At 49.1% G+C, this 25,869-nt stretch overlaps 1 protein-coding gene across 5 annotated transcripts; it reads left to right on the forward strand.

The window, feature by feature from the left end:
• The first annotated feature begins 385 nt into the window (after positions 1–385).
• PARP16 (poly(ADP-ribose) polymerase family member 16) lies at positions 386–22,728 on the forward strand. 5 transcript variants are annotated; one of them, XM_070499965.1, is made up of 7 exons: positions 386–458; positions 949–1,240; positions 12,740–12,877; positions 15,120–15,326; positions 18,414–18,585; positions 19,808–19,949; positions 21,283–22,728. In XM_070499965.1, exons 2-7 carry the CDS (start codon positions 1,067–1,069, stop codon positions 21,416–21,418), a joined length of 969 nt encoding a protein of 322 aa, XP_070356066.1. In that variant the 5' UTR covers positions 386–458; positions 949–1,066; the 3' UTR covers positions 21,419–22,728. The 5 variants fall into 5 exon arrangements, with proteins under 5 accessions (XP_070356066.1, XP_070356073.1, XP_070356084.1 ...); XM_070499972.1 differs by having other exon boundaries at positions 391–458; positions 12,740–12,820; XM_070499983.1 differs by lacking the exon at positions 15,120–15,326 and having other exon boundaries at positions 391–458.
• Positions 22,729–25,869: the final 3,141 nt, after the last annotated feature.

Here is a 25,869-nt window from a genome sequence, read left to right on the forward strand (position 1 = left end):
TTCAGATCTGGGTATGAATCCCAGAGTCACCCCGTTTGGCTGTGGGACCTTGGGCAAGCATTACAGCACTCTAAACCTCAGTTTCCCTGGGTGTTAAATGGCTCCTGAACAGCCAGTTTTGGAGGGAAACCGTTCAAGAGGAAGGCAGTAGGTAGCAGTAAGAACTACTGCTCCGCGGAGCTGGGACAAAGGCAAGTTCAAGGGCGGCTCAAAAGGGCGCCTGGGTCAGTTTTTACGGTGGGGGGCGTACCACGCAGTGGCGTGGGTGACCGCGCCTGGGCGCACACCTCGCATGGGGCGGGGGGGGGGGGGGACTCTGCGGACCCGGCGGACCCGGCGGACCCGGCTGGGCCTGCACAAGCCGCAGCGGGGAGGGGGCGGGAGCGGGGAGGGGCGGGCCCTCGGCCGGGCTGGGCGGAGTGCGGAGCGGCGTCGGGAGCGCGGCGGCCGGGAGGGAGGTAGGCCGGGGCGCGCGGCGGGGCGCGGGAGGCGGCCGGCGGCCGGCGGCCCGGGAACCGTGAGCCGACGTGGCTGCGGGCGGCACGCAGGCAGCGCCGAGGGCAGTCGGGCGAGCGCCGGGGCTTCGGCGGCCGGGGCCGAGGGCGGGACAGGAAGGCACGGGCGACGCCGCAGCCTCGCCGGGCGCGGGGAGGGAGCTCTGCCCGCGGTTCCTCCCGGGGGCGTCCCCCGCCCCGGGCCAGTGCAGAGGATACGTGTCAGCACGTTCCCACCCTTGTCATCTCATCCCATGTCACAGCCCCCTTCCAGGCCTGGGATCCCCCGGCCCCATTATCGCCAGGCCCAGCCCCCCGCGCTGACCCGCGGTCCTGTCCAGTTCCTTCGCCTCCATCGACCGGTCTCCCCGGGCAGCGAGGGCCCCGGCCCGGACTCCCGCAGAAGACACTAGTCAACACCTTCTCATCCCTGTCATCTCATCCCTCTGCCTAGCTCCACCCCAGGCCTGGGAATCCGGTCTCCTTTGGCCCATTGTCCCAGGGGCCAGCCCCGCGCCCACCGCCCTCACCCTGACCGGCGCGTGTTCCCCGGCAACGCGCGGAGACCCGGGATGCAGCCCGCGGGCAGGGCGGCCGTCCGAGAGGCGGCGGGCCGCGACGTGCTGGCCGCCGACCTCCGGTGCAGCCTCTTCGCCTCGGCCCTGCAGAGCTACAAGCGCGACTCGGTGCTGCGGCCCTTCCCCGCGTCCTATGCCCGCCACGACTGCAAGGACTTTGAGGCCCTGGTGAGTGCGCTTTTCCCTGGAGCTGCCCACTCCGTCCCAGGACACGTGGCCTGGGGAACCCGTGTTAGTAAACTTGCCAGCCCCCACGCTTTCCATTCCCAGCCTGGCCTTGGGGACGGTTTCCATGAGCTGAGAACACTCCCGACGCCCTAATGTTGACACTCCCAAGGCACTTGGTGGCTGCTTCCTCTTGTTAATGACAGGTGACTCATAGGACTGAAGTGAGGACTTCAGTAGTTGCATAGGCCACCACATAATTTCCCAGCTTGACCAGCCATAAGATGTTGATCGAAATCAGCTGATTCTGCTAAATAGGAAGTTATCCATCCCTTGGCAAATAATTAGACAACACAAGTCACCAAAGCCACCCACAGCTCCATCTTCAGATAAGGTAACATATGGGTAGTACTTTTATAAATTGTAACATACAGTACACATGTGAGCTGTTATTTCTCTGATGATTCCCAAGGCACTTAATTTCTTGCAGGGTTCGTTCACCTCAGGGTCAGCATTCCGGTCAGATATCAGTTATCTTTTTATGTAATCCAAATATTTGGAATTGCCTAGGAAAATATAGCTTACCAAAATTGATTTTGTAAGAAACAAAAAATTGAAACAGCCTGTAATCATTAAAGACATTGAATTAGTAGCCAAAGATTTTCCCTCAAAGAAAACTCTGGGCCTAGCTGGTTTCATTGGTGAGTTCTACCAATCACTGAGGGAATACGTAATTTCAGTTTCAAATAAATTTTTCCAGAGTATTGAAAAAGAGGCTGGTATAACTTTGATACTAAATCTGATAAGGATGATACAAGAAAAGAAAATTATAGACCAATGTCACTCATGAGTATAAATGTAGAAATCCTTTATAAAATATTAGGATCCTGAATCTAGCAATGTATAAAAAGAATAATTCCTCATTAACAGGTGGGTTTATCCCAGGAATGCAAAATTAGTTCAACATTAGAAAATCAATTAATGTTATAAACCATGTTAACAGATTAAAGGAGATATTTAGAATCAAGAGATGTTTAGAATGATCTCCGATGAGGTGGTCACTGTTGGGTTCCCGTGTTGCTATCTTTCCCAGGAGGTAAAGGTACCAAGGCCCAGCCTCCTGAGCCCACCCGGTCCATTGCAGCCCAGGTTAGGGATGTGTTGAGGGCACCTCAGGCCTTGACTGTGGTACACAGATGTTTCAGGGTACAGGGAGTGGGAGATTGGAGAAAGAGGCAAACCCATGGCTTGTTATGCAAATTCAGATATTCAGTTTTGTAAGTTCTTGATATCAGAGCCTTGGGGATGAAACTTCCTTCAGTTTTGTCAAAGATATTTATGGAGCTCCTGCTGTGGTCTAGGTGCTGAGGGTACAGAATTACAGACCCAAGGAGAGGTTAACAGTGTGCTCAGCTGTACTGTGGGGTAAGCCCTAGACATACAACATGGAAGCCCAGAGCAGGGACCCCAGCTGTTAGCAGTGGGCTGAGGTCAGGGAGCACTAACCAGGGGCAGTGACTGATGTCATGTCAACTCCCTAGGGATGTGGAGGATTTTGAAGAGCAGAGAGGAGGAAAGTGGTATTCCAGGAGGAGTAGCAGGATGGGCAGAAAGCCAGGAGCTCGCCAAGAAGGACAAGTCTGTACTGTAGGTGCCTGTCATGGGGAGCAGGAAGAGGTGAAGCCAACTGAAGCTCACGGGGTTGGACATGTCCTGCCAAGATGTGTGGGTTTTATGCTTGGGCAGGGGAGGGTGTTGGTGAGGTCTAGGATGCATTTCTGAAAGAGCCCTGTGGTGGCATGGTGAGAGAGGGATCTGTTCAGGAGGAACAGTCAGAGGAGGAGAGACTAAACTCACCAGAGATGGTGCCCCACGATGCACTTTATTATTTTTTGCCAAGAAACATTCAAGTGGACTAGAATGCTCAATGAGTTTGCTTTCTACTGGAAGGTCTTTTTGGCAAACAGAATTGGGTTTGTTTGATGACTATGGGATAAATGTAAAGGGAGTTTGGAATTGTTTTTATCATGCTTTTTTAAAATTTATTTTTAATTATGCAAGTAATGTTTGAATATATTCTTGTTATGAGAATTTCAAATGATACCATAAAAGTAAAAGTGTCCCCTGATAGAACTCACCATGTGCCACATGTCTCCCTATAGATATCAGGGCTCTCAGTTTGGGGCACACCCTTTCTTCCATACCTGTAATCGCTTGGGAGAGCATCAGCAATTCAGGTAGCCCCAAATAGCCACCTCCTCTTTGGGGACAGACTGTCCTTCACCTAGGGCTCATTGTGCCAGTGCTAGGCAGTGCACACTTTCTCTCAAGGGCCACTGGAGAAGCACAGGCAGATTCTTACTACGCTGTTCTCTTGCCATATTCCTTCTTGGGCGCCATTGTGAGGGAAGCCAGCTCAGGCTGCACAGATTCTGGCGGTCTGGAGGCATGGCTTTAACGAGAAGGCGCTCACCAGGCAGGGCCTGGCGTGGCCTCGGGAGGCATGCACACATTCTTAGATAAACACACGTTAGGTTTCGTTTTGCTACGTGTCACATGAGTTACAGAAAAGATGCAGAGAACTTGGCATCTGGACCTGTATCTGACTCAGACGTTAACTTTTAAAAGGGAATCCGGTCTGGACTTACCCTTCTTGATCATTTTGTGGTTACCTGAAGAAGGAAGGTATGGAGCTGTTAAAAAGTTTTTCGTTTCGTTTGTTTGGCTAACAGCACTTGGAAGTAATTGTGAAACGTTGTGTCATTTTCAGCCATTTTTAATTAATTTCCTCCGTACTATGAGATGTCATGACACACCTGTAACACAGGTGTTGTAGTTTCCAAAAATTAGAGCTCTGGCCTGAATCACTTTAACAGTTGTTTCCTGAGAATGCCCCCTGCTGAACCAAGCTCTGGGTTTTAGGTATGGTTCTGGCCTTATTCTTTCACAGCCCCCAGAGTCCCAAATCATCTCCCAGGTGCCTTGTTTTGAGGACATTTCTATTCTGAGTCAGCTCTTCGATTTTACACTGGAAGTTCTTTGTATTCCCGGTGCCAGGAAGGTGCTTATTGGATGTTTGAGGAATCAGTTGGGTATGTGCTGATTGCCCAGGCTGAGATGAGAGTTTCTGACTCTGTTCCTTGGGACAAGGATTGGCTAAGTTCCTATCAGATCAGAGAATCTGTAGCATTCTTGGGATGTCTGATAGCCCTGACCATTGGCCCCCAAACTTCAGGTTGAGCTATCCTGTGCACAGTTGACATTCCTGAGTCTTGACACAGAATCTTATCATTGACATCACAGCTGTAAAATTTTTGTTTTGTTTTTCTCCTAGAAAACATCATGCTCTGATTCTCCATTAGTCTGTAGACCCTTTCTGGGGTGGGAGGTGGGCGGGAATGGCTTCTTTGTGTTAATTCAACCCCTTGCCACCCAGTGTGCTTGAGGACCAGCAATATCAGCATCACCTAGGAGCTTGTTAGAAATGTGGAATGTCAGGCCCCATCCCAGACCTACCCAATCAAGATTTGCTTTTGTTTGTTTGTTTTTTTTTGGTGAGGAAGATTGGCCCTGAGCTAACATCTATTGCCAATCTTCCTCTTTTTGCTTGAGAAAGATTGTCCCTGAGCTAACATTCATGCCAGTCTCCCTCTATTTTGTATGTGGGAAGCCGCCACAGCATGGCTTGATGAGCGGTGCATAGGTCCCCACCTGGGATCCAAACCTGCAAACCCAGGGCCACTGAAACAGAGTGTGAGAACTTAACTATGATGCCACTGGGCAGGCCCAAGATTTGCATTTTAACAAGGTCCCCAGGCACTTGTGTGCATAGTGAAGTCTGAGAAGCACTGCATCTAGCCAACCCTGTTCCCATTCTCTATTTTGGGGGCCAGACTGCTCTAATTGACTCTCTGGTTCTGGTCTCTGGCTTGTACTGTCTAGACAAGCTGACTTCTCAGTGTCTGGGTTAAAAACGTGAATGAGCATCTCTCTGTCCTGACCCCAGGGTGTGCCTGCCCTCTCCATGCCATCCCCCTCTTTGTCCAGGCAAACGCTCCTCATCCTTTGAGACCCGGCTGGAACTTCATCTTATTCTGTGCCCCCTCCCCAAGCAGTTAGGAGTCCTTCCTCTGGGTTCTTTCACATTTTAACAAATTTGCTCTTATAAATAATGCTACGATAAACATCCTTCTATGTTAATTGTGGTTTATATCTCTAGTTATTTTCTTGAGATAAATTCCAAAAGGTGAAATTGCTGGCTCGAAGTCTAACAAATCTAAGGAAGGCTTTGTATGCTTATTTCCAGATTAGAAATTGGGTATTGACATTTCCTGGGGGAGAACAGAGATCGTTCTTTTTCTTTCTCTCTTTTTTGAGGAAGATTAGCCCTGAGCTAACTACTGCCAATCCTCCTCTTTTTGCTGAGGAAGACTGGCCCTCAGCTAACATCCATGCCCACCTTCCTCCACTTTATATGTGGGACGCCTACCACAGCATGGCTTGCCAAGTGGTGCCATGTCTGCACCCGGGATCTAAACCAGTGAACCCGGGGTGGCTGAAGTGGAACGTGTGCACTTAACCGCTGCACCACAGGGCCAGCCCCAGAGATCCTTCGAATTTACAAGGCTCTCAACCTTGGCTTGCCTTGGAATCACCTGGGGAGCTTTAAGAACTACTGATGTCTGGGCCCCCTCTAGAGATTTTGATTTAATTGGTTTGAGTTGGAGCCTGGGCGTTGGGATTTTTGTTCATTTGCAGAGAATATGTAGTTTTAAAATTTTCCTATTAATTCATCATTTTCCTGAGCATCCAGCTGCTGGGTGGTGAGGAAATGATAACAATTAGATTCAGTCTAGTCAATAAGTGTCCATGTAGGTATATACTTGATATCTTGAGGTAAAATTCATAGTCTCTCAGGTTACCTTTTTTTAAAGATTGGCACCTGAGCTAACAACTGTTGCCAGTCTTCTTTTTTTTTGCTTTTTCTCCCCAAATCCCCCCAGTACATTGTTGTATATTCCAGCTGTAGGTCCTTCTGGTTGTGGTGTGTGGGATGCTGCCTCAACATGGCCTGACGAGCGGTGCCATGTCCTCGGTGCCCAGGATCCAAGCCGGCAAAACCCTGGGCCGCTGAAGCTGAGCACGTGAACTCAACCACTCAGCCATGGGGCCAGCCCCTCAGATTGCCTTTTTATTTCCCTGCTCTCAAAGACGGTATCTAAAAAATGAGGGGGCGGGGGAAGCATACAGATATAAAAAGATATGGACACAGACATACATATAAGGTAATGTGGCTCTTGGTGGGTATGTGGCTAGAAAAATCTCAGCCTGTGGGACGGTGATGTGGAGGACCAGGGGTGGGATCATCCTTCTAGTACAAGCCACCTCCTCCCTTCCCAACCATCCCAGAAATGCAGGCCTCTCCTCAGATCGGGGAGCAGTAGAGGGGGAGATTTGATTAATAATAATAATGCGGTCCCTAACACTTACACTTCTAATGGCACTTCCTGGCACTCTTCTGAGCCGGCTCTACATGTAACTCATTTAATCTTCCTAACGGCTCAGCAACATAGGTTCTATTACTGTCTCTGTCATCATCAGCTCATCAGTAGATGTGCTGGTGGCAGACCACCAGGTGATGCCAGCGTGTAGCCAGGGTGGAGGCCACTCCTTTCTAAGATCCCCATGATGACTCTTTCTGTGATGAGAACGCTTGTAAAGTAGACTCTCACCCCCAATCTGTTTTAGTAAATCTGGATTTCCATCCTTTAGACTTGTGCACAGCAAGGTATACCTGTATGTAACTGTGGTGTCACCTTTCTTGCCTTCATCTCAGCAGCCCATTGGTTCCACCCAGCCCACCCACCCCACTGTTCAGGTGTCACTCTGTCTGCTCCCCGAGGCTGGTTATCTTGGCTGTACCTTTGGTTCATTTCCTTCTAGCACCTCCACCCACATCTAGTAATTGTGACCTCTGGAGTCTTCCTAGACAAGGACTTCTTTCAGATGTTCTCTCTTGCCTGCTGCCAGCCCTTCTAGGACAACAGTGCTTCATATCTAAGCCTGAATATCCCCACCTTTTCCTGGTGATAAGAATCAACAAGTGGCAACTGCTGTAAACATAAATTTCAGGAGATTATGATCTGGGTGGTTGGAATCTATCCACTGGGCTGTCCTGTCACCTCCTGACTCAAAGCAAGGAGGTTGAGTTGTCCCCTTCCGGGGTCATTGGTCCTCTCTGTCCTCTGCTTGCCCCCTGCTGGTTCCCTCCCCCTTGGTCTCTCAGTCACTCAAACCACCTCTTTCCCAGAGACTTCCTTTCTCAAGCCCCTTGGCTGCCCAGCACTGCCCATCATTCGGGCCTCACCCAGGCTGCCCACCCGCTTCTCTGGCTGAATCTTTTCTTACTCCCCAGAGCGGAGGCTGCAAAAGTGTGGTCTGACAGGTTTTGTTTGTCCTCTAGCCTTTTAGAAATTGGGAAATTAAAAAACAAAACAAAACCAAAATACCCCCGGCTTACTGATTTCTTTTTCAAACAAGAAAAACATCTGAGGCTCTGCAGCCTGGGTGGAGGTCACCCTTGGGTAGAAACGAGCTGGATCTGCAACTGGGGGATTGGTGGCTGGGCCCTTTGCTAGGCCTGGGGTCTCCAGTTCAACACAGTCCTTACCACTCTTTCCTTGACTCCCCGCTTACTCATTTTCCTCCCCTCTCTGGCCCTGGGGGCATTTGAGCCTGGGACCACCTTTTAGAACAGGCGCTGTTCACTTCTCTGCTCCTCCGCCATGCTCTTTCCCACTGAGAGTGCTTTCTCTGCCTCTTAAAGTCCTCCTCATCACTCCAGGTCCCACTCCATCCTACCTGTTCTGTAAACCTTTCCCTCTGCTTCCCCCCACCGCCAACCCCAGAAATGCCTGCCTTCCTCCTGAACGCTTCTTCAGTTGCTGGTAAGTGCCTTCCGCTGTCATGAACCGTGGTTCATAACTTGTCTAGATGGAGGTTTTCTGTCTCCTGACCCTAGTCCATACTAAGTGTTACGTGCATCTCTCTCCCCTCCTTTGACAGGGCTTAGGCACAGCCAGTAGCTCTCTTGGTTGTATATATTGGTTGTATATATTATTCTGGGATAGGAGACTCCAGAAACATACCTGAAGCTTCCCCAGCAGCCTCTTAAAGTTCTGCTAGAATTGCTTCTTGGGTTAAAATATTTATCCCATTATAAATTTCTTCATTGATTTGATAGGAAAGAATCACAGAGAATGGACTCTGGAGTCCGCCCACCTGGCTGCATGTCCCTGCCACTGAGTAGCTGTGCGACCCTAGGCAAGGTGCTTAACCTCCCCAAGCCTCAGTTTCCTCCCCTTTAAAATGTGCTGTTGTGAGGATAAAACGAGATGACGCGTGCACAGCATTGAGCCCAGTGTGTGGTACGTGATCAGGCCTCAATAAATGGTAGTTACTGCCTCGTTCTGAACTTCAGGCCAGGTTCTAGGCTGGCTGCTGGGGCTCCAGGATTCATAAGATGTGGTTGGCCCTCAGGAAGTGTTTGTCCCAACTGCATCTGAGGTGGCCCCAGAGAGTGAAGTATCAACATGGGATTCTGCCTAGAGCACAGAGGAGCACAGAGGTGGTGGTGTGTCAGGGACAGGGGAGGTGACTTTAGGCTGGCCTTGAAGACTGAGTGGAATGTCATGCCTGGCAGCTGCAGAAGCACAGAGGAGGAGAGAATGGTGCAGTTGAGGAACAGCATCGGGGGAACCAATGGGAAGTTTGTGGCAGGAGGTGCTGTGGGAGGAGCCAAACCAGATTCTGAAGGGCCTTGTTAAGGGAGGGTAGCTAGATTTAGCAAATAAAAATATAGGCCACTTAGTTAAATTTGAATTTCCAATAAGCAACAAATAATTTTTAAAGTATGCCCCAAATCTTGCTTGGGTTATACTTTTACTAAAAACATTTATTTTGTTTTTTTATGCGAAATTAAAATTTAACTGGGCAGACTGCATTTTATCTGGCAACCCAACTTGTATGTCTGGTCCCCAAAAGGCCCTCCTAAAATGCAGACAGATTTTGGTCACAAGAGGAAGAATCCTATTAACTTGGAGCAGATTTATTTTTCAGAGTAGCTTGAAAAGTGAAATGGGACATACAGGAGGTCAGTTGAGGGGTTAAAAAGTAGGGACAAAGAGGGCAGCCCGGCAGGACACCCAGGGGCTCTGCGAGGTCAGGCAGCAGTGGGAGGGCCCGAGCCCTGGAAGAGGGCTGGCCCCAAGGCAGCCCAGGCGAGAGCTGGGGTCCGGCTCGGATCTGGGAGGGGTCTCTCCCACTTCCCCAGACTGAGCCCCTGAAAGGGACCTGGCTTAGCTGACTGGCCTCTTGTGGGGCTCCCTGTGCCCAGGTCTGGACTGCTGGCAAGCGCGGCCGCTCACAGGTAGATTTGAGAACAGGAGTCATGGGAACAGTAATCATGGGAGAGAAGATGCAGCTCCGGTTCTGGGATGACAGGTGTGGACCAGGAGTAGAAAAGAAGGAAAGGGGAGGCCAAGATGAGCCGCAGAATGCTGGGCGTGTAGTTTGGACTACACTTCAGGCCATGCGGGTGGCCCCCTGAGGGTAAACCGTTTGGAACGCATCTTCAGGTGCCCACAGTGGCTCCCTTATGCTGCCCACAGAAGAAAGCCCAGCGTCCCCAAGGCAGGTACAAGGCCCTTCACAGGCTGATCTCAAGTCGCCTTTGCACTCCTGCTCCTGGCAACCGCTCCCCTACACTCTAGACTCTGGTGTCACAGAACGACCTGCAGTTAATGACGACAACAATTGCGGCGTTGCACTAACACTGCAGTACAGGACTTAGTGCCTTGCTGGTGCTGTAAGCTCTGGACTGTGGGACTTAATTAACCTGCGCATGGATCCCGTGAAGTGGCTGCTCATATGACCCCAGTTATGTATTTGAGCAAACTGAGACACAGGAGGTCATACAACCCACCCGGGTCACACCATGACTGGGGGATGTGAGCCCAGGTCTGGGCCCAGGCTGCCTAGGAGGAGATCAACCACGTCACCACCCACTTCTTTGACTACACGCCGCACTTTCATGCTTCTGTGCCTTTGCATGTCAAACCCAGGTCACACAGCACCTCCTCTGCCGGGTCCTGACCAACCCCGTCCCCCAGCCCCTAACCAACAGGAGTCCCGAATTTCCCCTTAGTAGTTTGTATCCATCTTTGTTGTGACAATGAATAGGTTTAAATCATAATTATTTACCTTTCTGCCTCCCCGCCGTGTAGCACCAACACTTATGGAACATTTGCACATCCACACGTCCGTGTTTTTTTTTAAATTGGATCCTCACTGATGCTCCATGAGGCATGTAGAGATAGTTTTTGGTTTTTTTAAAAGATTTTATTTTTCCTTTTTCTCCCCAAAGCCCCCCAGTACATAGTTGTATATTCTTCGTTGTGGGTTCTTCTAGTTGTGGCATGTGGGATGCTGCCTCAGCGTGGTTTGATGAGCAGTGCCATGTCCGCGCCCAGGATTCGAACCAATGAAACACTGGGCCGCCTGCAGCGGAGCGCGCGAACTTAACCACTCGGCCACGGGCCAGCCCCTAGAGATAGTTTTATTAGAAGTCTGAGGCTACTGATTGAATCTTTGGAAATAGAGACAGGAATAAAGTGGTCCTGAAATTTTTCTGATTTTCAACTACAGAGTTGAGAAATGAAACCCCCAAGGTCAGCAACAGTCAACTTTCTAGAGAAATGGAAAAAAACCCACTAGTATTCATAAAGTACCAAGTGCATCCCTAGCAAAGGGGGTGTGTGTCTGTGTTGTCCAGGGAGAAATATAAGCAAGAGAAGAAATGGACATGTATAGGGGCTGGCCTGGTGGCGCAGCAGTTAAGTTTTCACGTGCTGGTTCGGATCCCGGGTGTGGACCTACACACCACTTGTCAAGCCATGCCTTGGCAGGCATCCCACATATAAAGTAGAGGAAGATGGGCACGGATGTTAGCTCAGGGCCAGTCTTCCTCAGCAAAAAGGGGAGTATTGGTGGCTGATTTTAGCTCACAGCTAATCTTCCTCAAAAAAAAAAAAAAAAAGATAATGGACATGTATAGACCAGGCTCTACCAGGCTCTGAGATTCTACTACCTTTAATCTTCCCAACAACCCAATGTGGAGATAGTGGACCAGGTCCAGTGCCTTGCCTCAGGAGCAGGATTCAAATTAATATCTGTCTGCTCTGTCCACTACATCCAGGAACGAGGAGAATTAAAAACACACAAGGCAGTCTTTGGCCTCCAGGCATCCTGGCCATCTGAGGAGAGAGTACAGGGGCTGAGTCTTTTAGAGGTTAAGAGAGAAGGGTGCCTGGTTTCGTAGAGGTGGAGGAAGGGGCATTCCAGGGGACTGTGAGCAAAGCTTGGAGGTGGTACAACCCAAGGCATATTCACAGACGACGCCAGTCTTCAGTGTCTTAAGTGCCATCCTGGAGAGCTTTGGTTTCTAGTCAGTGATAAATTCTGAGCACAAACTACAGATACCTAGTAGCTATCTGTTAGCCCAGGTCCCCAGTCTCTTATCAAAAATCCTGGCACCAAGTATGTTTCAGAATTCAGATTCTGCCTGACTTTATGAAAGTAATAATGTGCTCCAAGGACACGACCAAGTGACCGACTCAGACGCCTGTCTCAGGCCACACCGGGAACCAGTTGGGAACGCTCTCGGACAGATCACATGCACAGCAGGGCGGGGTCTGGTGTTTCATTTCTGGGGAAGTCCTTGCACAGTCCAGCAGAGGTCCCGGAGCTAGTCTTTGCCCCCCAAAAGTGACAGCTCAGCTGTGAGGAGATGAGATTCCCGTCAGGCGGGTGCAGGCGTTTCTCTGGCCTAATGAAGCCCCATGTTCTCTCTTGCAAGGCAGGTGTCTCTTGTAAAAATGCCATAGGCATGGCTGCCAGAGTCCTCACAAAAAGTCACCACACTCAGGAAACCCCAAATCAGCAGCTGGCTCCCTACTCATAGCTTCTTCTAGTCCACATGCAGTTTTCCATTCTGGGTCGTTTGTCCCATAAGTGTGGCCTGTTATGTATGTAGTTGCCTTGCTGCCTTATCCCGTCTCTAGGGGAGCAGTTAACAGGTTAATGAAGGTCGTTTTCTCGTGCATGTTCTGTGTGTTTTCTGACACCTTCATCGAGGTGAGCCCTGAGTCAGACATTCATATTCCTGCAACGAAGTGCACCGATAGTAACACAAAGTGGGAGAAATAAAGGTTAAATGAACCTCACATCAGCTCAGGTCGGGTTTTGTGCCAGATGAGCTACAAAACAGCCTTTCAGTGTTGGGAGCTTTTGGCATTGAGGAGTATTTGGAAAGGGGATTGTTGACCTGTGCGTTTCTCAGGAAATGTCATGAAAGACAGGCAAGTCGCCTGCCTTACCACTAGAGGGCCCCTGGTTATCATTTTGTCCAGGATCCTTGCTAATGGAGGTTTTTCCTCACTTCAGCTTGCAGATGCCAGCAAGTTACCCAACCTGAAAGAACTTCTCCAGTCCTCTGGAGACAGAGAGAAACGGGCCTGGGACCTGGTGAGCTGGATTTTATCCTCAAAGGTCCTGACAATCCACAGTGCAGGGAAGTCGGAGGTGAGCCTTTGGTCTGCAGGATCACAGATTCCTAGGGCTGAAGGGCTCTGGGACCTCCTTGTGCACCAGAATAACCAGGGCAGCTTGCTGAAAGTGCAGACTCCCAGACCCCAGAGATTCTGATTCTGTGTCTGGAGTGCGGCCCAGGAATTTGCACACTGGCAGTGCAAAGCTGCCTTCTCCCTCTTCCTAGCTGCGTGACCTTGAGCAGGTGACTGGGTACATTTCAGTACCTCGGTTTCCTCATCTGTAAAGTGGGGATGATAATTATGCTTCCATCAGGGAACTGGGTGTGAGAATTGAATGAATGTTTGCACTTAGAACAATGCCTAAGGGCTCAGTAAATCTTGGGTGTCACAAGCACCCCAGGTAATTCCCATAAGAGTGGACCCTTGACCATACCTTAAGAAACTCTGGCCTAGTCCAGTCATCAGGAAACAGAGGTAGAACCCGAAATAGTGGAAAACCTTAGGCTCTGGGTTCGATTCCTTCTTCCATCCATTACTGAATCGCCTTTTCCCCAATTGTAAATTGAGAATATTAATAGTTACCTGAGAAGGGAGCTGTGATAGAATGTCACCCCCAATACGGTTTCTGGCACAGACCAGACACTCCATAATTTGGTTTCCCTTGCCTGGCTGGGATCTTCCAGGGACAGGCTGGCATGACAAGGACCAGAGGGTAGGACTGGCAGATCGCTGGTCTGGTGCTCTCTCCTCTGAGTGGCAACAGGGGTTTATCTGTACTGTTCTCCACTTAATTAATCAATTTTAATTCAAGAGCATTCAATTTTACCGTCTCCTGCTAAAGACAGAAGTCCTCCTTAGGTGGTGTAGAATTTGGTATCTGGGATTCTGGGGTGTAGGGGGGACAGCCATCTGTGTTGGATGGTAAAATAACAAAGAGCTGTGGAGTGGGAGTTAGGAGACCCGTACTCAGGTCGAGGCTGGGCCGCTCACTCCTGGGTGATCTCTGGGTTTCACTTTTGTCATCTGTTAAATTGAGATTCATTCATTCATTCATACCTCATATGGGCATCAAGTGCCTACTAGATAAAGTAGATAAGGCAATGGCTCCTTGACTTTTTTTTTATTTTATTTTATTTTTTTGGCTCCTTGACTTTTGATTATTAACCAGTTAAATTCCATTAAAACATGGAGTCTTGGCACCCAGGATTATCAGCTTTTTATTGTGCCCAAGTAAGGACATTAGCCCACCATGTATCATCATTTTATAAGAGGATGTTTTCACACAAAAAAGGAGGATAGTCCTGATCTCAGAATAAAGGAGAGTTCTTCCAAAGAAAGGCTTGTGGCGACCTTACGTCAGTATTAACGTATCTGTTCTGTTGCCCTTGTTCTTCTCCTTTAATCATAACCCAGAGAAAACTTCACGATAGACTGGCTTTAATCTGTGACTTACTGTTTGGAAATCGCTGAAATGATGTGGTCTCTGTCCTGAAGAGGATTGTTGCCCTTTAGTAAGGAGCTCACCTTTCTGTATCAATCAGCTTTTGGTGCATAACAAACTGTCCCCCAAACGTAGTGGCTTAAAACACCATTGATTGCTTTTCACAATTCCATGGGTTGCTTGGGTGGTTCTTCTGGCTGGGGCTGGCTTGCCTGGGGCTGGATGATCTAGGGTGGCCTCACATGTTTGGGGCTTCAGCTGGGATGGCTGCTGTAGTTGGAGCCTTCCTCCATGAGGTTTTCATCCTATTGAAGACTAGCAGGGCTTGCTCACATGGCAGTGAAGAGGGAAGTGTTCCCAGCAGCAGACAAGGAAGGGCAAGCCCTTTTCAAGTGTGTGTTTGCCATATATTTACTAAAGTCCCATTGATGAAGGTAAGTCACACGGCCAAGCCCAGATTCAAGGGGCATGGGAGGAAAAGTCTGTGGCCATTTTTGCAATTGATCACACCTTTCTACCCCCGAGATTATTGTAAAGATGGAATACAGGAAATAGATGTGAAAGTGGTATGAAAATTAGAAGTGATCTTTAGTTAGAAGGAGCAATTCATGCTTCTCAGTTAGCCTACTGTAGGGAAAAGGTTATTAGAGGGAAGCAGTCTTGAGCTAGAAGCTCTGAGCCTGTTTACAAATTGATGACTTTATTCTCATGAAACCAGTTTTCCTCATGAGCAGATCCCCTAGGAGTTAAACTCAATGCTTTAGGAGGCCATTTTCGCAGCATATTTTACCAGCTTCCCAAATAAAATTGCGACTCCCTACATGTTTTCAAGTTTGAAAAGATCCAAAAGCTGACTGGTACCTCTCACATGCCTGTCCCCGTGCCGGACTTCCTGTTTGAAATCGAGTACTCCGACCCAGCGAACGCCAAATTTTACGAGACCAAAGGAGAACGAGACCTAATCTACGCCTTCCACGGGAGCCGCCTAGAAAACTTCCATTCCATCATCCACAATGGCCTGCATTGCCACCTGAACAAGGTGGGGCCTAAGCCTGCTGACATGCGGGGGTCAGAACCCTGGGGAGTTTGCTGGTGGGGGTTGGGGGGTCATTTCACTAAGGCCTTGCCACTCAAAGTGCGGTCTGCAGACCAGCCCCAGCAGCAGCAGCCCCTGGGAGCCTGTGAAAATGCAGGATCCTGGGCCCACCCTAGACCTTCTGCATCAGAACCTGCATTTTAGCAAAACCTCCAGGAGATTCCTATGCTGATTACACTTTGAGAAGCATGGATTTAAAGATGGTTCCCAACCTTGGCTGCACATTCGGAATCACTTGGGGAGCTTTAAAAATCCGAATGCCCAGCTGCATCCCAGACCAATTAAACAAGAGTCTCTGGAAGTGGCCCAGGCAGCAGCATGCTTTAAAAGCTCACCAGGTGATCCCAGGTGTGGCAACCCTCATTACTCAGCGTGGTCCTTGGACCAGTGGCATCTGCATCACCTAGGAGCGTGTTGGAAATGTGGAGCCTCAGGCCCATCCCAGACCACTTCCTCAGAAAACACACTTTAACAAGCTCCCCGGGTGATTCATGTGCACGTTGACATTTGAGAAACAGTTCCCTAGGGGACACTCCAACAGAGTTGGCCCTTAGAGAAATTGAGACTTGTGCTGAGGAGGGGTCCTTTCCTTCCATCCTTGAGCTTCATTCCTACCATTTTTTAGAGTCAACAGCTGGCACTTATTTTGTCTCTCAGTGAGGTGTAAGAGAAAGAGTATAGACAGGAGCCAAAAAGACCACCTTGGCAGCTCTGTGGCCCTGGGCAAATTTACGTAGCCTCTCTGAGCCTCAGTGTTCTCATCCGTAAATAAGACGCCATTACCCACCTGCTGGTGTGCTGAGATGATTGAACCAGTTCATGGATGCAAAGGGCTCTTCCTGTTTTAGGCACCAAGGCCACAGTAGCTGCTTTTATAGGCTGATGGAGAGGGAATCTGGTGGAGTTAGGGGGCTGCAGCCTTTCCCCAGGCGTGGCAGCATCTGCCTTGTCTGAGGGGCTGGCTCCATGAGCCACGGGCTCAGCTGTGGCTGATGCAGCCCGAAGGCTAGGAAGACTTTCCCAACGCTGCTGCGTCTGATTAGTGCAGTTGGTTTTTGCTGAGGATGACCGGCTTGTTTACACTGGCTCTCAACTTACTATTATGGCCAGGCTACTGGAATCCAGGGGCCTCCGCTTCACACCGGAGCCAGCCTGGAGAAGTTGCCTGCGGACTGCAGTCTTGTACACCAAACCCTTACTTCACTGCCCCAGCGGTTTGCTGCTTAGAAGCATCTCACAAGAGTCTTTTGGTAAAGGGGATGCTCTTCTGGCCTCCTCTGTCTGAGTTTTCAGTGAGGGGCTTGCTTGAGGGAGCCCACCTGCCACTTGAAGCTGTGAGACTGTTTTTGTGGTAGAGATACCCCAAGTTTCCCACTCTTGTGCACCTCTGTTCATGGCATCCTTGCACAAGGCTCTCGAGCCTAGGGAAGGGTATATACGTGGCAGGCATAAGTGGAAAATGGATGTGGGCGTCAGAGGACACCCAGCGTCCTTGGAAAACGTCTGTGTCAGCTTTTGAGAGATGAGGACACTGCCTAACCTGGCAAGGGGCTTCCCAAAGACCAAGCAAAGGCTTGTTTCATTTCCCCTAAGCTTCACTTAACCAACTTAGAATTGTGGAAGCCTGGTGCAACTAAGTAGCTTATTTCTCAATTTCCAAGCATAGGATATTCAGTGAGCTAAGTCTGCTCATCTCTTAGATACTGATACTGTGGCCCAAGAATAGCAATTGAATTTCAACTTGAATGTCAAATTCCATTCATTGGTAGCAGCTACCTGGAATGTTAAGAAGGATTCTGAGTCAGTGTGAATGAATGCCATGATTGATATTTTTGTGTTGGCCATCATGGTTGATTATTGATGTTTACCATGGGCAAAGGATGTGTTTGCTATGCCTGCCAAAGCCTCAGCCTGCAGGTATTGCACCTGAGATTCTTCTCTGTCATCTGGCATACTTCCTCACGGAGGGCACCAAGTTAGCACCTGCCACCAGGGAACTGCCTCCCAGAGTTTTGGACATTTTCTTGGTCAACACCAACACAGAGTAAAACTTACCTTGCCCCTCATAGAGGCCTTCCTGTTTGGGTTATAGTTTCTGGTCTGGGAGATTCATTTCTTTCCTATGACTCAGGGGTGGGCCTCATGGCCGAGTGGTTAAATTCGGGTTCTCCACTTTGGCAGCTCAGGATTTCACTGGTTCAGATCCTGGACACAGATGTGGCGCTGCTCATTAGGCCATGCTGAGGTGGCGTCCCACATGCCACAACTAGAAGACCCACAACTAAAATACACAACTATGTACTGGGGGGATTTGGGGAGAAAAAACAGAAAAAAAAAGAAGATTGGCAACAGTTGTTAGCTCAGGTGCCAATCTTTAAAAAAAAAAGAAATGACTCAGATTACTTCCCCTCTCAGGTGTGACCTCCCTCCCTGTATATAAAGGTGTGACTTTGCTTCTGCAAGCCCATCAGTGTAACCATGTTTAACACATTCATATAACAGGAATTACCACATATGCTATGACATAAGAGCCTGTGATGGAGTGTCCACCCCTCTCATGTGCCAGGTGTCCTGCTAGATGCTTTCTGCACATTCTCTCATCGAATCTTCATCCACGACCTTCTGAAGGAGATACTCGTATCACCATTTTTTACATGTAGAAACTAAAACCCAGAGAGTTTAGATAACTTGCCAGCTTGTTGGAGGAATAGGCAGGATTCAAACTCAGGTCTGTTGGGACTCTTATACCTATGGTTTTCTGACTCACCCTTGACCGCAGGAACTACAAGTTTGCCAGGCTAGTTAGCCACATCCACAATCAGTTAAACTGCCATCAGATAGGAATGTGGTTAGTAATAACCCTAGGATGATGTGATAAGATTATGTGGCCTTGTACCTTTTGCTGGGGAAAAAAAGAGACTGGAAAATTTTCTTTATACAACTCTGTTGAAGAAAGATCTGTGTTGTCTTGCTGTGCCAACCCTGCATTCACAGGCCCTGTCTGTTTTCACTTGACCTCTGCCATTCCAGACATCCTTGTTCGGGGAAGGGACCTACCTCACCAGTGACTTGAGCCTGGCCCTCATTTATAGCCCCCACGGCCATGGGTGGCAGCGCAGCCTCCTTGGCCCCATCCTCAGCTGTGTGGCCGTGTGTGAGGTCATTGACCATCCAGATGTCAAATGCCAAACAAAGAAGAAGGGTGAGTGAGCACTTGGCCCAGACCTGGGCTGTGCATACTCTTGCCGTTGGCCCAGCTGTTCGGTGGGGTGCCCATTGCATACCAAAAGCTGGGCTGGGTCCAAACCAACGTATGACAGGGACTGCCTTCAAGGGGTGAGCAGTCTCCTTAGGGGTTGAACACACGATGGAAAAGATCTCACTTACTACAAGGTGCTGGGTAGGGAGTGCCGGGAACTGGGTCTCATTCACTCTTGGGTGCCTAATGTCAGCAGCGAGCCTGGTACGTAATTGACATTCAATAAATATTTACTAAACTGAAGCTAAAGATGTGTATCCAGATCCTGTTCCTCCAGGCTACTCTGGTGTGTGCCGGGGCCCCCAGAGGCTGTGAGGGGCAACTCAGGCCCCCGTGGGGAGTAAACCCCAGGCTCTCCCGGGAGTCAATGACTAGCTGGCCGCCTCAGTCCACTCCTCTGAGGTTCCTTAGATTCTTTGCTCTCTGCCCCCTGCGGTTTTGCCTTTGGAGACAGAAGAGTCACAGAACTGTCATTCTCGTCTCCAGAACTGGCCTGTTGGTTCCACAGGGACAAGGAGAATTAAGAACACTGTCTGTTCTTGGCCTCTAATATAAAACAACTGGAATCCCGAGGAACCGGCCCAGGCCTGATGCCACCCTCTCAAACCAGACAGCGTGAATATTTGCATTTATAATTGTTAGGAAGTTTGCAAACCGTGACATTAGACATCAAAACAAAACCTTGCAACACCTGCTGGCACGCAGCTTTTTTTTTGTAAAGCTTTTTCGTGTTATTAAAAGTTTTTGTTTTTTAAACAAGTCTTGGTACAAAGGGTAGAAGATAAGTGTTCTACAAAGCTCGAATCCAGAATGGTTCATCTAGAATGCCTGCTAAGAGACTTGTTTCCCATCCAGTCCTGTTCCCAGTTCCCGGTCCCAGATTCTTGTTTTGTTATGGCCATCAATCTGCTGCTTACCTCTGCTTTCCCCACTCGGTTTTTTCCCCTTGTATCCCTCTTATTTTCCTATTCATTTTTTCCACCTCCTGTTTGTCTGTCTGTTGGCTTCTCCTGTTTTTTTAGTGCTGCCTCACATACACAAACAGGCCATTCCTCAGCCTGGTGGGGCTTCTCCACCCTAAAGACCAGGAGGCTTGACCTGTTTCTATTCATAATTTGCTGCTTTTATTATTGTATTTCCCCCACCCTCTACTCTCCTCATTCAGATTCCAAGGAGCTAGACCGCAGGAGAGCGAGAATCAAGCACAGTGAAGGGGGAGACATCCCTCCAAAGTACTTTGTGGTCACCAATAACCAGCTCCTGCGTGTGAAGTACCTGCTGGTGTACTCACAGAAGCAGCCCAAGAGGTGAGAAGGACGGTCCCCATGTGAGGCCCAGGAGAACCACTCAAGGCTGCACAGTACTGGGTTCTTAGTATAGCACCCCCTTTCCTCCAGCCTTAGACTTCGGCTGTGTATCAGGTATATAAAGCACTATGCTAGACACTGTGAGGGGAGGAATAGAGGTCCAATAAGATGTAGTCCTGGCCCTAAGAGGACTGTGTACTCTAGCAAAGAAGATAGAGATTCGTAAACACAAATAACACGAGGGACTGACTGAAGCCAGATTGGCTGCTTTAGACCGTGAGGCCCCTTAGCCACCAAGGCTCCAGACTGCAGTCTGAAAGCCACTGATTAGGTTAAGCTCAGAGGCTGGAATTGTGTGCCACCCAGCTCTGTCACTTCCCACAGCGTTTGCTGAACCACTGCCTGCCCCTCTCAGGAGCAGAGATGCTTCATCTTTATCTCTAAAATGAGGGTGTTAAAACCAACAGCCAACAAGGCCTTTGGGCTCCTAAGAGCCAGGGTGGATGCCTCCTCCCATCTCAGCGGAGTGGATGTGGGGGTTGTCTGCAGGGTTCTCCAGGGCTGGGGGTCACTTTGAGATCTTATCATTGTTGGGGCTCATGGTAGAGCTTCTCCTGGGGGTGAGCAGCACATAAGACAGGAAAGGGGGCCACTTTTAATACTCCCCACTTCTGCTTGTACATACCAGTGGGTTCCACACTTAGGATTTCATAAACTGGTAAAATCTACCCCTTCGCCCCAAAATTTGGGAAGTGGGGTTCCTGAGTCTGGGGAACATTATCTTTTGGTTTAAAATCATCTGGCTTTTTCTACTTGAAAATTCCGTTCCTTCCCTCTTCTCCCTGGAGTGTCTCTTTCGTGCACACTTGGACGGTTTAGATCATCTCTCAGCGGACTAAGAGGATTTCCCCCGCTCAGATTGCTATGTGTGCATGTCTAAAACTGAAACGACTTCTGCTAAATAACCCGCCACCTGCTGCCATCTGGATAGACACCTTAAGCAAGGTCATTCTTCTAGATACCAAAATCCTACTTAAGAAAAGATGGGTTATAAAAGGTGCATGAGGAGCTGTAAAAGAGAGGATCGGGATGAGCTCATTGCATAGCTGTCTTTTTACATTTAGAAAATGTTCTGGTGAAAGGCATGTCGGTGCCAGAGCAAACAGCCCCAGATTTTTTAAGCAAAGGAGCACGCACGAAGCTTCATTTCATGGCTCGCTCAGAGGATGAAATTCATCATTTCATCTTCTTTGAGCCAGAAGTTGTTGCATATACTTTAAAAAAATGTTTTTCTCTTTTTTGCTAATGTCATTCTTTTTTCCCCCTTAAGCAGGGCTTCAAGCCAGCTCTCCTGGGTTTCCAGCCATTGGTTTACGGTCATGATATCCCTGTATCTGCTGCTGCTGCTCCTAGTGAGTGTCATCAACTCCTCAGCTTTCCAACACTTTTGGAATCGTGTGAAGAGATAGGGGTCTTTCTGGGCCCGGTGTGGGGGCCACCTCGACCATGTGCCTTATGATAACTTGTTCTGTACCTCCTGTGCCCCACATCCAGCCAGGTTGAACCTGGGGGCCAGTTGGGGACCACAGGACAATTTTCACATGCCATAATGTATCGATTGCCTTTGATGATGCTCCTGGCCACACTCTGGTCAACGGAGACCCCTGGTCTCTCACTTTTAGGTTTTGGGGGCGCCCTCCTGTCTGCTCCTCCCTAAACGGTCCTAAGGAGCTGGCTTTTCTGCCAGGGCCAAAGGAAAAAGTCCTGCTGCATTTAAAAACAAAGTGTCCAGGCCGTCAGTGCTGTGTTTACAATCGCTCCTGGCAGATGTTGGCCCTTTCTCTAATGCTTTCTGGAAGGCAGAAAATGTGTAGTGGGGACTATAAATCACTGACGATTGCCTTGTTTTGACTTGAGACACCCAAGAGGAGCAGTCATGTTTCTCATAAAAATCGGTGGGATCGTTTTTGAATTCCATCAGCCTTTGTATGTGAGTGCAAAACATTTTCACGGTTTTCTTAAGTCAACAAACAGCCTCCTGCTACAGCCGTAGCACCCCCCCGCCCAACCACGGATGAGAAAGGAGGGAGTCAGAGACCTGAGGAAAAATATGAACTTAACAATGAGCGACTCAAGTTGGCTTTTTCTAAAAATTACCAACTGCTGATTACAGCTGAAATGGAACCAAATGTTTATTTTCTGATTTTTTTAAAAAAATAGCTATTTGACAAATGCATCTTTGTGAGCTGAGTAAAAGGGGAAATTTCTAAACCTAGAGCACCACTTGGGCAGTGTCCACAGCCTCTCTCCTGGCCATGATTTAGAGAAAGGGGTTTAAGCTGCAGGTCTGCCTCCTGTTCCTGTTCTCATGAAGCTGCCTTGACCGTGGCCTGCCAGCCACAAGCGCCACGCCGTAGGCCGTCTGTGGGCTGCCAGCCGGCCTTGGAGACAGAAGCCTGCCTCAGTGTGCCACGGATGTGCGTGGACCGAGCCTCCCACGGAGGGGTCGGGTCTTTAGGACTCAGCCTGGGCTTTAAGTGTGCAGGAAGAGCCTCTGGCTGCCCAGAGAGCGGCTGTTCTACTGGCTGTGTTCTCTGCCCCTCCTTCCTGCCCCCTTTCAGCCATAACGGAGCCCTGTCTGATCTGGGAAGGGAGATTTCTGTAAAGAAGGGGGAAAGTCATTTTTCTATAATTTGTGAAGTTGTAAAAAAGCCACGATCATGGTTTTTGCATTGAATGTTGGAACATTTCAGAAATAATAAATGTATTTTCCTAATTACCAAGTCGCTTTCGTGACTGCTTTCGACCTCAGTGTGTGTCTGCCGTTGCTAAAAATCTTGTCCTCTCCTTCCTTGTTCGAGGTGGCTGTTTGCTGGAGAGCATGTATCACGAGGATATCCAGTAGGTGTTGGATTTCTGGTCATTGATATACCAAATATGAGCACCTCCTGTGTGCCGGGCACTAGAAATAGGAGCAGGACCAAAGTCAAAATGCCCCTGCCCTCACGGAGCTGACGGTCTGGCAAGGTGGGCAGATGGACAGACATCCTCAGGAGTGAGGTTGGCATCATGTGATATTATAAAGGAGTTTTGGAAAATACTTGGCAAGGAGTCTTAACAAGGTCTAAGGTCAGGAAATATGGAAGTAACACATGTAGGCACCTTGCATGTACTGGTTTCTTTAATCCTCATGACGTAAGAAATTGAAGTCCTAGTGAGTTGAATAGTTTGCCCAAGGTTATATGGCTAGGAAGTGGCACAGTTGGGATTTGAACCTGGCAGATTGGTTTCCTAACCACCATGCTATACAGCCCTCCTGGGCTCCTGGAAAAGGTGATGTTCAGCTGAACCCTGAAAGAGCCATTGGTGTTGGGCCAAAAAGTGGAGGAAGAGTGTTTCAGGCAGTGGGAACAGCACATGCAAAGACCTAGAGTTCTCCCTGGAGAAACTCAAGGCAGGAGGGTCACAAAGGAAGAGGTTATGGTGAGAAACATTGTAGGGGGTGGGGTAGGGAAGGAGAGGGCTGGAGAGGTGGGCAGGGGTCAGATCCCAAAAGACCTTAAAAACTGTGGGCCAGGGAAAGCCTTTAGCAGGTTTGACTCAAGGAAGTGATATCAGATTGAGTTTTCAGAAAAATCACTCTCACTAGTGGTTGGAAAGTAGATTTAGGATTATTTTGAGAATTAAAAGAAATGACACAACAGTGCCCAGCACAGAGCAAGTAGCCGATATGTTTCAGCTGCTATTATTATTAGTATCATTATTCTTTGTTTTTAATGGCCCAGCAGAGAAGATGAGCATGCAAAGAAGACAGAGCAGCACTGTCCAGGGAGATTGGAGGAAAAAGTGTCATGGAAGCCAGAAAGGACGTCTTGATGAGCAGTGTCGGATGCGCTGTGCAGTCAGGACTCTGCCTGGGCAGTCCCTCTCGGATTTACACGTTGGAGATCATTGGTGAACTTGGTGGGAGGAGTGTCAGTAGAGCTCAGCACAGGGCGTGTGGACTAAGTCCTACCGCACAGATGGGAAATCTGCACAGTTTCCAGGTCTTCTCAGGCAACATTTATTTAAAACCTAGCCCTTTTTTCCTGAGGTTTCTTCCTGGGCCCTCTGCCAAAAGAGGGAACACGATAGCTCATGTGACTGTGGGGCAGGCACTGAGCTTATGGTGGGGACATGAGGATGGATGGAGAATGGTCCTGTCCTCCAGGAGCTCCCAGGCCAGTGGGGGGCTATCGTTCAGGTACATTTTGATAGAGGGAAAGGAAATCTTTGGAGTCTAGAGGGTTAGCACGGGCAGGAGGGAAGACTAGGGCAGGGCCACATCATGGCTTTCGTAGGCCCTGGCACCTTTGCCCTTCTGGGCCCCTTCCTCAATAAAAAAATGTTTAAAATTATATTTTATGACTGCGTGGGTATAAAGATGAATATATTATACTGAAATATTTTCTTCCACTTAAAAGCTCACTTATTTTTCTTCTGATTATAAAGGAAATTAAGACATTTTTGTAATGTGGACTTTAAGCCCTGTGCCTAATGGATGAGTCAGCCCTGCACTAGGGTGATGGGGGTTAGTGTGAGATCTCTGGGTACCTGGGAATGGAGAGGCAGGAAGGAGACACACCCTAGAGACTCCCAGTTCTGTTTAGCACCAACCCAACATCTATGGCAGACCCCACGGCCAACCAGCTCCAGGAAGGGGCAAATTTGGGTGCTGGAGATTGGGAGCTCAGGGGGCTCCTGCTGCAGAGACTTTTTCACGGAGGAGGAAGAAGCAGGCTCCTTGCTGACAAACCCCTCTGGGCCAAGAGCTTCGCCAGCAGCTGATGGCAGACGAGACTAGATGTGGTTCAGCTGGAGCCACTTCACAGCGGAGTCCCAGCTGCCTTGGTCTTGCGAAAGCAACTCATCCGCCCTCTGTCACCAATGCCACTGTCAGGGGGACAGTTTTGGGAGAGGTGGCAAGTGGACTCCCAAGGTTAGGTATCTGCTTCTGGGAAGTGCCAAGAATTCCCTGAGCTGTCAGCTTCCACCACAAAGGGAAAGGGTTTTACTCTGTGGACTTTGGGATAAGCATACATGTGTACGTGTGAGGGAGATGAGTAGGGATGTGGTGCACCATCGTTTCTGATTAATTCATTTCATTAGACACTGATGGCCTGCAAAACCAGGAGTGGGTGGGCAGTTTGTGATTTAAAGAGCCCAATTCAGATGTTTTCTTTAGAAAGTGGCTCCATGCATCTGAGCCCAACTCGCTGCTAAACCCAGGAGGTTTGTGTTGGCTTGCAGTCAGCGCACTCACCCTGCCTGTTGCCATGGTGATTCTTAGGGCTGGGTGGTGCTGCATTCAGCTCCTCACAAAAGACCCAAGGCCATGCCCCTCCCTAAACCCCCTCCACAGCCCAACCCATCCCTCTGCCCACCCCCCTCCTCTCCACTCTGCCCCACCTCATGAGTTTTCCATCTCTTGGCCTTTGTTTTTGCTTTTGTCAGTCTCCCCCTCTGGATGGGTTTCTGTTTGTTTCCAAACTGTCTGGGGCTGTGCACCATGGAGACAGTGTCCTGGGCTGCCTCTAGCCCTGATCTGGTTAGAATAAGCCCCTCTCCTTTGCATGCATCTCCAACCTGACATTTGGAACATCCAAAACAATTCACGATATTCTGAAGCAAGATAGAAACCATCATCTCCACCCATTCCTGCTGGCACTCTTGTCCACCTGGAAAGGGTTTTTAGGAAATTTCCAGTGTTCCACCATAGTGTTCATATAGTGCAGCCCTAAGAAGGGGAAGCAGCGTTTATTAAATACCTACTGTATACCAGCCATTGGGCTAGGCTTTGCTTGTGTTAAAAATCTGGTGGTGAAGTTGATGTTTCCAGCATTAAAATCCAACTGCAAGCTGCTTGAGGGCAGGGCCCAGG

The sequence above is a fragment of the Equus asinus genome, chromosome 2, assembly GCF_041296235.1.
Source record: "Equus asinus isolate D_3611 breed Donkey chromosome 2, EquAss-T2T_v2, whole genome shotgun sequence".
NCBI lineage: Eukaryota > Metazoa > Chordata > Mammalia > Perissodactyla > Equidae > Equus > Equus asinus.

Bases quoted from the DNA above. Each gene is read 5' to 3' on its own strand.
- PARP16 (XM_070499965.1), top strand. From the start codon at position 1,067: ATGCAGCCCGCGGGCAGGGCGGCCGTCCGAGAGGCGGCGGGCCGCGAC. The intron at 12,878-15,119 runs GTGAGCCTTTGG...CATGTTTTCAAG, and splicing joins ACAGTGCAGGGAAGTCGGAG to TTTGAAAAGATCCAAAAGCT. The intron at 18,586-19,807 runs GTGAGTGAGCAC...CTCCTCATTCAG, and splicing joins ATGCCAAACAAAGAAGAAGG to ATTCCAAGGAGCTAGACCGC.